We start from the raw sequence: 13,766 nt of genomic DNA on the forward strand, positions 1-13,766 counted from the left end.
TCAAGAGTCTTCTCCAACACCACAGTTCAAAAGCATCAATTCTCGGTGCTCAGCTTTCTTCACAGTCCAACTCTCACATCCATACATGACCACTGGAAAAACCATAACCTTGACTAGACGGACCTTTGTTGACAAAGTAATGTCTCTGCTTTTTAATATGCTATCTAGGTTGGTCATAACTTTCCTTCCAAGGAGTAAGCGTCTTTTAATTTCATCACTTGGTAATAAATCACTAAGCAGTAGAGTTATGATTTCTGTCCTTTTTGCTGTATGTTATACTTCAAATAAGGCACTTGAATACATTTTGTAATTAAGGCAAATAATACAAATTATAATAAGACTTTGCAATCTTACTTCCATTTCATGAAAAACAGTCATCAGGAGGACTCCAAGATTAAGTACCGTGGGCCCAGGGTTCAAGCCCTGGTCGGGGAGCTAAGACGCCAGAAACTGCTGGGGAAAAAAGGGGCGGGGGGCTGGGGGTGGTATTAGAGTTAACAGTCTCATCATTGAGGGAAGCTGCTCTAGAAACCTTGAGGATTCTGTGTGACCCAATGTGGAAATATGGCCTTTGGGCATCAAAACCGTGGAACTGAGGCAAAGGAAAGAAAACGTGCTTTAACAATATCAACATTTATTATTAGGATGAGCCAAGGAAAAATTCAAAGATCGAGAAATTAAAATGAAGCCATTATGATTTTTCGGCCAAGAAACTGAATGAGGCAGATACAGGTGGACACGCAATCCCCAAGTCCCCCACCCCTAACCCCCAACCCCCGCGCACGTGTGCGCTTGGACTTCCCTGGTGGCTCAGACGGTAAAGCGTCTGTCTATGATGCGGGAGACCCGGGTTCAATCCCTGGGTTGGGAAGATCCCTTGGAGAAGGAAATGGCACCCCACTCCAGTACTATTGCCTGGAAAATCCCATGGACCAGAGGAGTCTGGTAGGCTACAGTCTATGGGGTCGCCAAGAGTCGGACACGACTGAGCGACTTCACGTTCACGTTTGAGGATTCCCTTGTGGCTCAGATGGTAGAGTCTGCCTGCCATGGAGGAAACCTAGGTTCCATCCCTGAGTTGGGAAGATCCTCTGGTGGAGGACACGGCAACCCACTCCAGTATTCTTGCCTAGAGAATCCCATGGACAAAGGAGCCTAGTAGGCTACAGTCCATGGGGTCGCAAGAGTCTGACATGACAGCGACTCGCACACTGTTCTCTCAGTGGCTTTATTTCTTTAGTCAAATGGAAGTGCTCAGAGGCAAGGGCTGTGTCATTCTTTGTATCACTAGTTTTAGTGCTCGACACACAGTCGTGATCTCTCAATGTGACCAAACTTCTTAGGTCCACAAACAGTCTACGATGCCAACTCCCACACCAAAGCAGAAAGGACTTGCCAAAGCAGGGCGGCGGCGCGGAGGATTCTGGGCGCCGTGGTCCCCGCCGGCTGCGCAGGCGCACTGCCGTCCGCGGCCGCTCCCGCCGCCGGCGCCATTGCTGGAAGCGCTCACGCCCTGCTCTGAGAGCGTCTTGTCCTCGGGCGGCCGCCAGGTATTAGTTGCCCTGGCGCCTGGCCGGGTCCCCCTCACCCCTCCCTCGGCGCTCGGCTCCCGGCGGCGTCGGGGGCGGGGCCGCTTCCGGTGGGGCCTCGGGCCTGGAGCTGACCCGCCCACCTCAGAGGCGGCCGGGGTCGGGCTACCTCAGAAGTCAGCGACCTGGAGGCTCTGGGAGAGGGAGCCGGGCTGGGCGGGGGCGTGACTGGACCCTCCCCTCTTCCCGCGGCTGCGCCTGGACTGAGGAAGAGTGGGCCGAGAAGGGCTTTGAGGGGAGCAGACGGGTTGGAAGAAGGAGAATCTCTCCGTCCTGGGTTTGGCAGCGTGGAAGTACTGGGGTTCGATAGCGGGAACCTGACAGGTGTCCCCCTCCTGCCTTTGGGAAGCGGAGGCAGCTTTTCCTGCCGGCGCAACTTCCAGATACGCAGCACAGGTTTTTTTGTCTGTTTGTTTTTGTTGCTGGGGCAACTTCAGTTCAGTTCAGTCGCTCAGTCGTGTCCGACTCTTTGCGACCCCGTGGACTGCAGCACGCCAGGCCTCCCTGTCCATCACCAACTCCCGGAGCTTACTCAAACTTGGAAGACCTTAGTTCCCCGACCAGAGCCTGACCTGGGCCAAGGCAGTGAAAGCCGGGAGTTCTAACCACTGGATCCCAGGGAATTCCCAGAATGCAGTATTATTAACTCTAGTCATGGTGCTGTGCATTGCAGCCCTGGTTGCTTATTTTATTTTATTTATTTAATTTTCTTGGCCGTTTCATGCAGCTTGTAGGAACTTAGTTCCCCAACCAGGATTGGAACCCGTACCCCTGCAGTGGAAGTGCTGTGTCTTAATCACTGGATTGCCAGGGAAGTCCCTTGGACTTAATTATTTTGCACCTGGAAGTTTGTACCTTTTCACCACCTTCACCAACTTCGCAGCTACCACCCCCACCCCGCCTCCCAAACCATCAATCTGTTCTCTGTATCTGGCAGTCTAGGGTGTTTGTTTTGTTTTTAGATTCCACATTTAAATGAGATCCTATGGTACCTAATTCACTTAGACTTAATCTTTTTTAATGTGGGGTAAGTTAGTAGTCCAGTTTCATGCTTTTGCAGGTCACTGTCCAGTTTTCCCAACACTATTTTTTGAAGAGACTGTTCTTTCCCTGTTGTATATTCTTGGTTCCTTTGTTATAAATTGCCCATTTGTGTGTGGGTTTATTTCTGTACTCTAATCTTTTCCATTAATCTGCATCTTTCACAAAATCATACTGTTTTCATTACTATAGCTTAGTGACATAGTTTGAAATCAGGAAGCATGATACCTCCAGCCTTGTTATTTCTCAAACTTGCTTTGGCAATTTGGGCTCTTTTGTGGTTCTGTACAAATTTAGTATTATTTGCTCAATTCTGTGAAAAATGCCTTGGGAATTTTGATGGATTTTGAATCTAATCTATAGATTACTTTAAGTAGTATGGACATTTTTAACAACGATAATTCTTCCAGGCTTTGAGCAGGGAACATCTTTCCACTTAATGTCTTCAAGTTTTCAATGTATGCAGGTCTGTCACTTTCTTGGTTAAATTCCTAAGTATTTCTTTTTTAGGCAATTGTAAATGAGATTGATTCTTAAATTTCTCTGTGGTAGTTCATTATTAGTGTATAGACGCACAACACACTTTTTTCGAAGTTAGTTTATTATTTATTTTTGGCTCTGCTGGATCTTCCTTGCTGTGCAAGTTTTTCTCTAGTGTGGCGAGCAGGGGCTACTCTCTGGTTGTGGGGCACAGGCATCTGATTATGGTGGCTTCTCGTGGCAGAGCATAGGATCTAGGGCTCTCGGGCTTCAGTAGTTGTGGCTCCCAGGCTCTAGAACATGGGCTCAGTAGTTGTGGTGCACGGGCTTAGTTTCTCCATGATATGTGGCATCCTCCTGGATCAGGAATCAAACCTGTGTTTCGTGCATTGCCAGGTGGATTCTTTACCACTGAGCCACCAGGGAAGTCTCGGATGTGGATTCTTAGTGAAAGTATATTATACGTGTAAAGGAGGGACATATTCAGCATAATTCAGCATAGATCCCTTTGGGCCTCCAAAGCCCTGCTGAGTGGTGAGAATGTCAAACTGCCCAGGAAGCTCTTATTCAAAAGTAGAATTTCACAAGGTATGGAAAACTCAATTCTCTCTGTGCTCCTGCCCTTTTATATGCCTTGCAGCATCATTCCGCAACTATGCATTTGTTAAGAAAATGTTTTCAAACCTCAAGCTCTTGTTTTCAAACCAAACTCAACATCAACAAGGCCGTATCTTTAACCAAAGACAAAAAGCAGAATCAGTGCCTCGGGTATCTGAACAAGATCTCTGCCACTTTGCTTCTGCACAGTGTAAAGCCTTTTTTAGGCATATAACATTTTCACTATAAGAGGACTACTGCTCAGTGCTTTGTGCACTGGATTCCACTTTGTCTTATATCGTTATTACTATCCTGCTCCTTATTGTTTGGTTTTGCCTGATATAGAAAGGATAGATAAAAGATCTATTTAAATGGGAGATTGAGAGAAGCATGTCAAGGTTTCTAATATCTTTGGAGTTGTGGTGTTCTTTTTACATGAAGCTGAGGTCTGTGAAACTGTTAGCAAATTGACTCTTCATAGGAAAGACAGGAAAAAAGAGATTATTAGATTATTTCATTGTTAGGTAAGGAGGTGATTGTGGCAAGGAAAGATTGAATTGTTTTATTTCACAACACACAGCAAGTTGATGTAATGGAAAAAGTGTGGGCATTATAAGTAGATTGATTTGGAATCCTACATGGCATTGTGTAAAATGGTTTAATTTTTCTAAGCCTCGATTTTCTCATATGTGAAATGGGAATGTAGTTTCCATTGGGTGATGTGAAGGTCATTGAGAAAGTAGTTTAAAAGCTGCTTGTACCATGTTTGATCTGCTAGCAGTGACTGCATTTAGTAGTATTAGGAGCTACACTAGTAAGAGTAGTATTCCCTCACTGATCTTGGGGATTAACTTGTAATTTTTAGAGAGGTCATACTTGTAATGTCAAGATTTCCCCTTAGTACATCTGAGATTTCCAAGGCAAGATTGGTTTTCATGGCTTATTTCTCTTTCTTAGATTTGTCTTTGCAGGACTCCCTTTTTCCAGAGAGGGGAACCCAGAGGAAGAGATTATGGCTGCTGTAGTTTTTTCAGTTGGACCTCTGGTAAGTTGGGGAAACCTCCTCTGATCTGACCTATTGTCCTGGTTTGAGAGCATGCCTACTTTTCTCAAAGTTGTGTGACTTCTCTACCTCACCCATACCCCTTTTGGTAACTGAATCAAATTGTTTGATCCATGAAAATTGGGTTCATCATAGTAAAGCTTGTAATCTATAGGGAGATTCACTATGCATATTGAAACAAATATCAAGACACCAGATCTCGCAAACAGTATATGCACTATCTTGAGATATGATAGGAAGTCTGGGAAATTTACTTATGATGTTAACTTTGTGTTGTTCCCAGGAAATTTCAGTTATTTATCCGATAGTAGAATGGAGTATTTTCCAATCGGAAAATTTTGTTTAGGAAACTGAAAAAAGAATATATGTACACATATGCGTACATACACACACCTTAATTCATAGGGACTGTTCCCCTTGTGCCCACTCTTAGTGTTCTCCTCTTTTCTACCCATTAAGAAGTGATCAAGCTTAATAGATGACATGGAGAGAAAGAAGATGTTTAAGACACAGTGCTTGGCTGTAGGGAGCTTACAGTCTCACTGAGGTAAGGCTTACAAAAGAAACAGTTACATAATTTATTTAGGTGAATGACAGTTGTTGACCAGTATGATAAAGTTGATGAGTGATATGTAAGAAAAGAAATGGGATATTAGTATGGGCTAAATCAGTCATGGAAAGCCCAGGAAGATGGTTAGATTTAAGCTGTGACCCAATTACAAGTGGGATTTAAATTGTCATAAATTAATTGTGAGGGTACTTCAGATGAGAAGGCAAGGCTCTGAGGCAGAGAACAGTGAGTGAGCTAGTGATTCAAGATAGATATTTGAGAAAGATAGGATTGAAATTTAGATATTTCCATGTTTCTTAGATCTTGTTTCTCTGAAGACTTTTAAGTGTATACATGCATGTGTGAGTGTTTGGGTGTGTTTGAGGTGGGTAGTAATGTGATTAAAGCCGTGTTTTAGAAGTGACTTTTTAAATAGGAGAGACAGAAGAAAAGTAGTCCCAATATAATTTGTTATAGTAATGATTCATAATAACCTGTAGTGGTGATCTTTTATTCTTGATAGCAAAAATATATAACATGTAAATAGTCCTTAAGACAAATCCTTGGAAAGATAAAATGAAAAAGTGTTTCACTTTATTAGTAGATCTAAAGTATTTGTCTAGTATAGGCCTGATCAAACCCATCTCTAATTATCAGAAGTTGAGCTCACATCATCATTGATTTTCTAGAAGCTGAATATTTGTATTTTTAACATAAGAACTTAGAAGAACTAAGATGACATTTTTCTCAATGAAATTTAAAAATAGTTCTGTTACCCTTAATTTTTTAAAATGGCACAAGATCCAAAATCAGTAAGTACTACTAGAAGGTATAGTAAAATTTAATTTAATTTATAAAATCAGGTCCTTATAGGTATACAGTATCTTAAGGTTTGGAAGAAAACAGTGTTGTGAGAGGTCCCTGAAATATTTCCCGAATGAGTATGGAGACATGCCCTCCAACCCCCAGGCATGGTAATGATTTTCCAACTGTAGAAAACAGGTGTTAGTAGCGTTTGAATATTATTCTTGAGTAAGATAGATAATTTTTGAGAAACAGACTTCATCCTCATAGGAAAAAGAACTATGTGGCATCTAATACCCCTTATATGTTTATTTTTGTTTTGATAGATTATTTGTTAGAGCCTTTAAAATCTATACAGTTATATCTTTTTCAGTCTTCTGTGTGTCATTGTCTCAAACAAAATGGAAGAAAGTTATGATTGGATGTTGCTATGGACCTTAATTTCATCCCTAAATAAAACAGTAGAAGAGGTGTATATACACCACATCTGCGGTGGACTGGTGGTGCTTGTTGAGGTGTGCTGTCTGTAACAGGTAGCCAGTCATGGAGTGATCTTATTCTGTGTCCCCTCAGAGTCCTCAAGTTTTCCAGCCAGAGGAAGATCTTCACCTTCAGGCAGAAGAGCCAGAATTGGTAAAGGTAATACTTTGCGTTGTATCTTAAGGGGAATGAAGTGACAGCTCCTCTTTTACTGCCCTAATTCTTAATGTTCCAATACCATTGCAGGTTCACCATGCATACCATCTTGCTTGACCAGTATAGTAACCCCAGGGCTAGTAGCAGCAATTTGACAGATTTTGTTTCTCTTAGTGGTGGCAGCCCTAATTTGACAGGTGGTCTTGTTATAATTCCTGATGAAAAAGTAGCCTGTGTCACATACTTCACTTCTTGCCTACAGAGGCTCAATTATCTGATTCCATCTTATTACTGTGCAAACTGGATGTTTGCATAGGAAAAGAAGGGCAAGGGTTGACTCTCTTTATTTACTAGTCTCTAGGAATCCTCCAAAGTTGATCAATGAGTATCCTTTTAGTTTTTTAATGAAATAATAATTTTAAATATATTAGATATTTTTTAAATCCATTACAGTTATTGTTCTTATTGATGCTCAAGTCTTCCCATGTTTGGCTAGTGGGAGCCTCTTTAAGTTGTCTCCAATGTCTTACATATTGTCCTGATAGTCTTTGAGAGTTTCCTCGCTTTTAATTGTGACAGAAAGTTCCAGGTCCTTGTTTCCTTTAGTGGAATCTGTAGAGGTCACAGTCTAAACTGCATAAAAGTACCTTTTTGGTTATCGTTTCTAGACCTTTTCAGTGGACAAAGCTAGGAAGTATAATGGGATATTTTCCTTAAACTACTTAATGAGTTTATACCAATATTTCCAATTCAGTTTTGAATTTCTGGAGTTTATACATAATCTCATTGATATTGAATCTATATGTTCTTTCTCCCACGTCAGATTTATTAGCTCTGAATGATACTAGTGTTCTAATTTGCTTTATCCAACACTGCACACACAATGTGGGTAAATGCTGTGGCTCAGATGGTAAAGAATCTGCCTGCAGTGCAGAAGACCTGGTTTGATCCCTGGGTAGGGAAGATTCCCCTGGAGTAGGAAATGGCAGCCCTGGACCAGTATTCTTGCTGGGGAATTCCATGGACAGAGGAGCCTGGCGGGCTACAGTCCATGGGGTGGCAAAAGAATCAGACATGACTGAGCAACTAACACACACACACAGTTACAAAATAGCTTAGCATTTCCATCACTGCCACCAGCAATAGGATTATTTGCTGAAAATGTGCTGTTTTTTACAATTCTTTTTCTCCTCAGAATATATCTCTCAAGAGATATACAGAAAAATTACTGTCTTTTAAAGATGCTCAAAATAGTTCCTCTCTGATGAATGTGTATGCTACCAGTTGATTTCATCTTACTTTTAATTTTTAGGAATTGCTTTTTTAAATTTAGCTTTTCTTTTATAATAATATAAAGTATTTGTATGGATCAAAAGTCAAATCTACAAGGCAGGAACTATTCAAGGAAATCTAGCTTCTGTTCCAGTTCTCTTCACTCTATTTCCTCCTCCCTCTAATAGGTAACCATTAAAACAATTTTATAGCTCGTTCTTTGATTTTTTTTTTACAAGATGCATATATGTATATTTTATAACCTGACCGAAAAAGCTCCTCAAGTTCCCATGATTTCTTATTTTTCTTTCTCAGACAGCTTATAATATTCTATAACTACAATCTGAATGATAAACTATGTATTTTATTAAGCCATATTTTATAGAATAGAACTGAAAAAAGTTGATAATATGCATAAGGCAGAATTTTAAGGAAGGAAATATTTGGGTGGAAACTGCTAGTTTTCTTCCCCAGTTTTGTATGTATTAATCTACCTAATAGGTCTAACTGTATAGTCCCCTGAGGGATCTCTGTATTTATTTCAGGAATCAGTGACATTTAAAGATGTGGCTGTAGACTTCACGTTGGAAGAATGGAGGTTGATGGACCCTACACAGAGGGACCTGCATAAGGATGTGATGCTAGAGAATTATAGGAATCTTGTCTCCTTGGGTAAGGATAAGCTCTGTGCGTATGTACCTGCCACTGGACCAGATTTACTGAAGATAATAGATTCTCTAAAATACTTAACTGAATTTTGGGTTAGAATTTAAGCATTAAAATCTCAGTCTTAGGTGCATATTGTTAGGAGTTATATTGTCTCTTGCTCTTAACTCAATGGTCTGCCAATTGTAGAGTAAGAAATATGTACTTCATTGTAATCTTAGAGAGTGTTGACAGTCCCTCTGATTGAGGACTAAAGTTTTTTCCAGTCATTTCAAGAGTAAAAGTTATCAGTGCCTCTAGAAAGAATGAACAAATCTGTTTATTTTCTTTCTAAACAGATTATTTCCAAACCTAGGATTACAGTCCAGAGCTTCTTTGAGGTACCTTTGTAATTCTCTACAACACTGCTGTGCAGTAGGATATTCTCCTGTGATGGGAATTTGCTGCATCTGTGCTGTCCAGTATGACAAGCAGTAGACACTGTGGCTACTGAGAACTTGAAATCTGGCTAGTAAAATGAAAAACTGAATTTTAAATTATATATAATTTTAACTAATTTAAATTCAGAGTTAAGTAGCCATAGGTGGCTCTTGGCAGCTGCCTTGGAGAATGCACCTCTAGAACTTCTCATAGCAACTCCACACAGGAGATAAAGAGCAGTTAACCCTGGTTCTTGCTCATAGGCACAATCAAATCCTATTCATTTTTCTCTGAGCAGGGCTTGCAATTTCCAAACCAGACATGATATCTCATTTGGAGAATGGAAAAGGACCATGGGTGGTAGTGAGAGAAATTTCAAGAACCCCCTTTTCGGGTGAGTTAATAAGAAACTGGAGGATGAGATTTATTTAAAGTCAGTAGATCTTGGATGGAGCAGAATATTTGAAATATCTGGGGGGTATCTTTGTTCAAAGCTGTCTCAGAGGAAAATATTCTCCCCATCTCATCCTCTCTCCTTACGCCTCCCTCCTGCCTTTTCTTCCTCTCTCCCTTTTTCTCTCCTTTTCCTTCTCCCTCATCTCTGCCCTGTACTTGTAGTCCCCATCCCATCCTATTTTATTTTCTTGGGAGCATGATTTTCATAATTGTTCTTTCATTTCTTCTTCATTCTTTCAATTCTCTCCTCTCCAGTTAACTTTATATTTTTCTCATTTGTTTAACTGCTGTGTATCTGATATCTCTTCTTTCATTTTCCTGAAAGTGCTTTCTTAAGGATCATCACTGATTTCTTTTAAGCTAAACCTGTTGACTGATTATTTAACTTTGTTCACTTACAAGCCTGCTGAACCCCCCTCCACTCTTCCAAGATCTTAACTTATTGAGAATATGAATAAATCATTTGAGAATCAAAATACAGTATTTATCTATTTAACCAATATTTACCTTTTTAACTAAGATTATTTTTCTTCTACTTAAAGAACACTGTTCAATACTCTCTTTTATTCAGATATGCTGGTGTCATATTCTCTCCATTTTTCTTTTTCCCTAAAAAAAATCCTGTCACCTTAATTCATTTAGATATTTAAATCATCTAGGTTTTAGTCCTTGGGTTCTAGAGTGGTCTTTTTTGGTGACCCTGAGTTCAGACCTGTGTCTCATCCTGTGAATTCATTGAAACTTCTACTTGAGTTTTAAAATCCTCAAACCATTTCTTTTTTCATAAAACCATTTTACTAACCACAGATTTTGATTCCATTTTTTTTAAATTTAGATGTGATTACTTGGAAATAAAAATTTTCAAGAAGTTTGAAAGTGTTTTAAAAAGTAAAATATTAAGTTTGCTTATACAAATAAATTATAAGACCACAACCACCCAGTATAATTGTTTAAGAAAATTTTGAAACTGTCAGAAATTTTCTTAAGACCCATAAAAAGGTTGCAGAACTACTCTTGATAAAAGTAATTGTCGTTATTTGTAATATTCACAACTATATTAATTTTGACTAGTTCAGCCTACTTTCTGAAAAATCAGTGTCTTCCATAAATGTTCTGTAAAAAGATACAGAAAAGAATATTTTTTAAAAAATAACATATTAATGTATAACTGAATCACTTTGCTGCACAACAGTAATTAATACAACATTGTATAATAAATAAACTGTACTTAAATAGTTAAATACAATTTTTAAAATCTAAATTGAGAGCAAAAAAAAAAAAAAAAAAAGATACATATGAAGACTTGAAGCTATTCTGACAAGGAAATGTCAGAGAAAGCCCTCTCAGAAAAGCTAGTGAACAAATAATGAGAACAAGTGGGAAGTGTTGTTGGGGGTGAATGTCTGGTTTGTGGAGTAAATGGGAATCAAGGAAGTAGTTACAGCTTTTGAAGAACCTCTCTAAAGAATTTGACTCTAAAAGGAATGGGAAAAGGAAGAAATATTTGAGAAACTTGGATTGTAGAAGGGTTACTGGGAATAAATTTTTTTTAATAGGAAGAAAACTCCTTGAATTACTGCTATGGTTCTTTGCTCAATCAGCCACCCTTAACCCTACCCCCTTCTTCCTAGAAAATAAGGCCAATCTGCAAGCAGTTAAAAACATATGTTCATTATCAATTCAAGCTTCCCTTTTGTTATCCTGTTAGTACAATCTCCTCAACCTAGGAAATAGGAGTCATTTGAGTTTTCTTTTTTTCCTCCCAGAGTTGGAGACCAAACCTACAACCAAGAATACGATACCAACAGAGGATTTTTCTAAAAAACATTTATCACAGGATGCCATTGTAGAGAAACTCACAGAGAATGGTCTATGGGACCCCATAATGGGAGGATTATGGAAATGGGGCGACAGGATACTGAGACTGCAGTATAGTCAGCAGAGTCCTGTAGGCCAAAAAACAGTTAAACCCAAGAAAATCCCCACTATTCAGAAAGGCTTTGAGTTTGGAACTGTTCTTCTTCCAGAACCAGAAGTTATCACAGAAGAGCCCCATGGCAAATACCAAACACATGATGGAAATTTTACAGAGGGTTTAGATTTGATCACAGATACCCATCTGAGGAAGGAAATTTGCAAGGATACAGAAGGCAGCAAAGTCACAAGCCCTGCCTCAGAACTCACTTTAGAGAAAAAACCCAATAAGAAAGAAAAACCCTATAAATGTAGTACATGTGAAAAGGCCTTCCGTTACAGGTCATTACTCAATCAACATCAGAGAACTCACACTAAAGAAAAACCTTATGAATGTAATGAATGTGGGAAAATGTTCAGCCAGCCTTCTTATCTTAGTCAACATAAAAAAATTCACACTGGAGAAAAACCCTATAAATGTAGTGAATGTGGAAAGGCTTTCATTGCTTCTTCATCACTTATGGTGCATCAGAGAATTCATACTAAGGAGAAACCTTATCAATGCAATGTCTGTGGAAAATCTTTTAGCCAGTGTGCGCGCCTTAATCAGCACCAGAGAATTCAAACTGGAGAGAAGCCCTATAAATGTAGTGAATGCGGGAAAGCTTTTAGTGATAAATCAAAACTTGCAAGACATCAGGAAACTCACAATGGAGACAAACCCTACAAATGTAATGATTGTGGGAAAGCCTTTAGGAATAAGTCATATCTTAGTGTACATCAGAAGACCCATACTGAAGAGAAACCATATAAATGCAATGAGTGTGGAAAATCTTTCAAGAATACCACAATCTTTAATGTTCATCAGAGAATTCATACTGGAGAGAAGCCCTTTAGGTGTAATGAATGTGGCAAAGCCTACAGAAGTAATTCCAGTCTTATTGTGCATATCAGAACTCACACTGGGGAAAAACCCTATGAATGTAGTGAATGTGGGAAGGCATTCAATCGTATAGCAAATTTCACAGAACATCAGAGGATTCATACTGGAGAAAAACCCTATAAATGTAATGAATGCGGGAAAGCATTTATTAATTATTCATGCCTTAGTGTACACCACAGAATGCATACAGGAGAGAAACCTTATAAATGTAATGAATGTGGAAAGGCCTTCATGCGTTCTTCATCTCTAATTATACATCAGCGAATTCATACTGAGGAGAAACCTTATCTCTGTAATGAATGTGGGGAATCTTTCAGAATAAAATCACACTTAACTGTACATCAGAGGATTCATACTGGAGAGAAACCATATAAATGTACTGACTGTGAGAGGGCATTTACCAAAATGGTAAATCTTAAGGAACACCAGAAAATTCACACTGGTGTGAAACCCTACACATGCTACAACTGTGGAAAATCCTTCAGAACTAAGTCATACCTTATTGTACATCAGAGGACCCACACTGGAGAAAAACCATATAAATGTAATGAATGTGAGAAAGCTTTCACTAATACATCACAGCTTACTGTGCATCAGAGAAGGCATACTGGAGAGAAACCCTATAAATGTAATGAATGTGGGAAGGTTTTCACAAGTAACTCAGGCTTTAATACCCATCAAAGGACACATACCGGGGAGAAGCCATTTAAATGTAATGACTGTGGCAAAGCATTTAGCCAGATGGTACACGTTACAGAACATCAGAAAATCCATAGTGGAGAGAAACCCTATAAATGTGATGTCTGTGGAAAAGCCTTCAGGAGAGGTTCATACCTTACAGTTCATTGGAGGACACATACTGGAGAAAAACCTTACACGTGTAAGGAATGTGGGAAAGGTTGTATTACTCTATCACAGCTAACTCTGCACCAGAGAATTCATACCGGGGAGAGGCCCTATAGATGTGAAGAATGTGGAAAAGCCTTCAGAACTAACTCAGACTTCATTGTGCATCTGAGGATGCACACTGGAGAAAAACCCTATAAATGTAGTGAATGTGGAAAAGCCTTTAGGAGTAGCTCCAGCCTTACTGTACATCAAAGAACACATCAGAGAGAAATTCAGTTAATATAGAGAACAGCAAATCATTGTTCAGACAGTAACAAGAATCTTATAAACTGTATATTTTATGAATGTGGGAAAACATCCAGGAGCAATCACCAGAAAATACACACTGAAGAGACGCTTTATAAGAATGTAGAAAAGTAGTTGGTCATCTTAAATCTTAGAAATTATAAGAAAATTCATAATAAAAAGGGCATGTGAAAACCTTCA

The 13,766-nt window shown here is 39.4% G+C and overlaps 1 protein-coding gene across 1 annotated transcript; it reads left to right on the plus strand.

Annotated features, from left to right (window-relative positions):
* Positions 1-1,470: 1,470 nt before the first annotated feature.
* On the plus strand, positions 1,471-13,766 carry ZNF624 (zinc finger protein 624). The gene is made up of 6 exons (XM_010816094.4): positions 1,471-1,550; positions 4,665-4,752; positions 6,698-6,763; positions 8,578-8,704; positions 9,417-9,512; positions 11,341-13,766. The coding sequence occupies exons 2-6, from the start codon at positions 4,720-4,722 to the stop codon at positions 13,563-13,565; spliced, it is 2,547 nt and encodes an 848-aa protein (XP_010814396.3). The 5' UTR covers positions 1,471-1,550; positions 4,665-4,719; the 3' UTR covers positions 13,566-13,766.

Source organism: Bos taurus, chromosome 19 (genome assembly GCF_002263795.3).
Source record: "Bos taurus isolate L1 Dominette 01449 registration number 42190680 breed Hereford chromosome 19, ARS-UCD2.0, whole genome shotgun sequence".
NCBI classification, from domain to species: domain Eukaryota; kingdom Metazoa; phylum Chordata; class Mammalia; order Artiodactyla; family Bovidae; genus Bos; species Bos taurus.

Coding starts and splice junctions, on each gene's coding strand:
- ZNF624 (XM_010816094.4), top strand. CDS start 4,720: ATGGCTGCTGTAGTTTTTTCAGTTGGACCTCTG. Junction 6,764..8,577: donor AAGAGCCAGAATTGGTAAAG/GTAATACTTTGC, acceptor TATTTATTTCAG/GAATCAGTGACATTTAAAGA. Junction 8,705..9,416: donor TAGGAATCTTGTCTCCTTGG/GTAAGGATAAGC, acceptor TTCTCTGAGCAG/GGCTTGCAATTTCCAAACCA.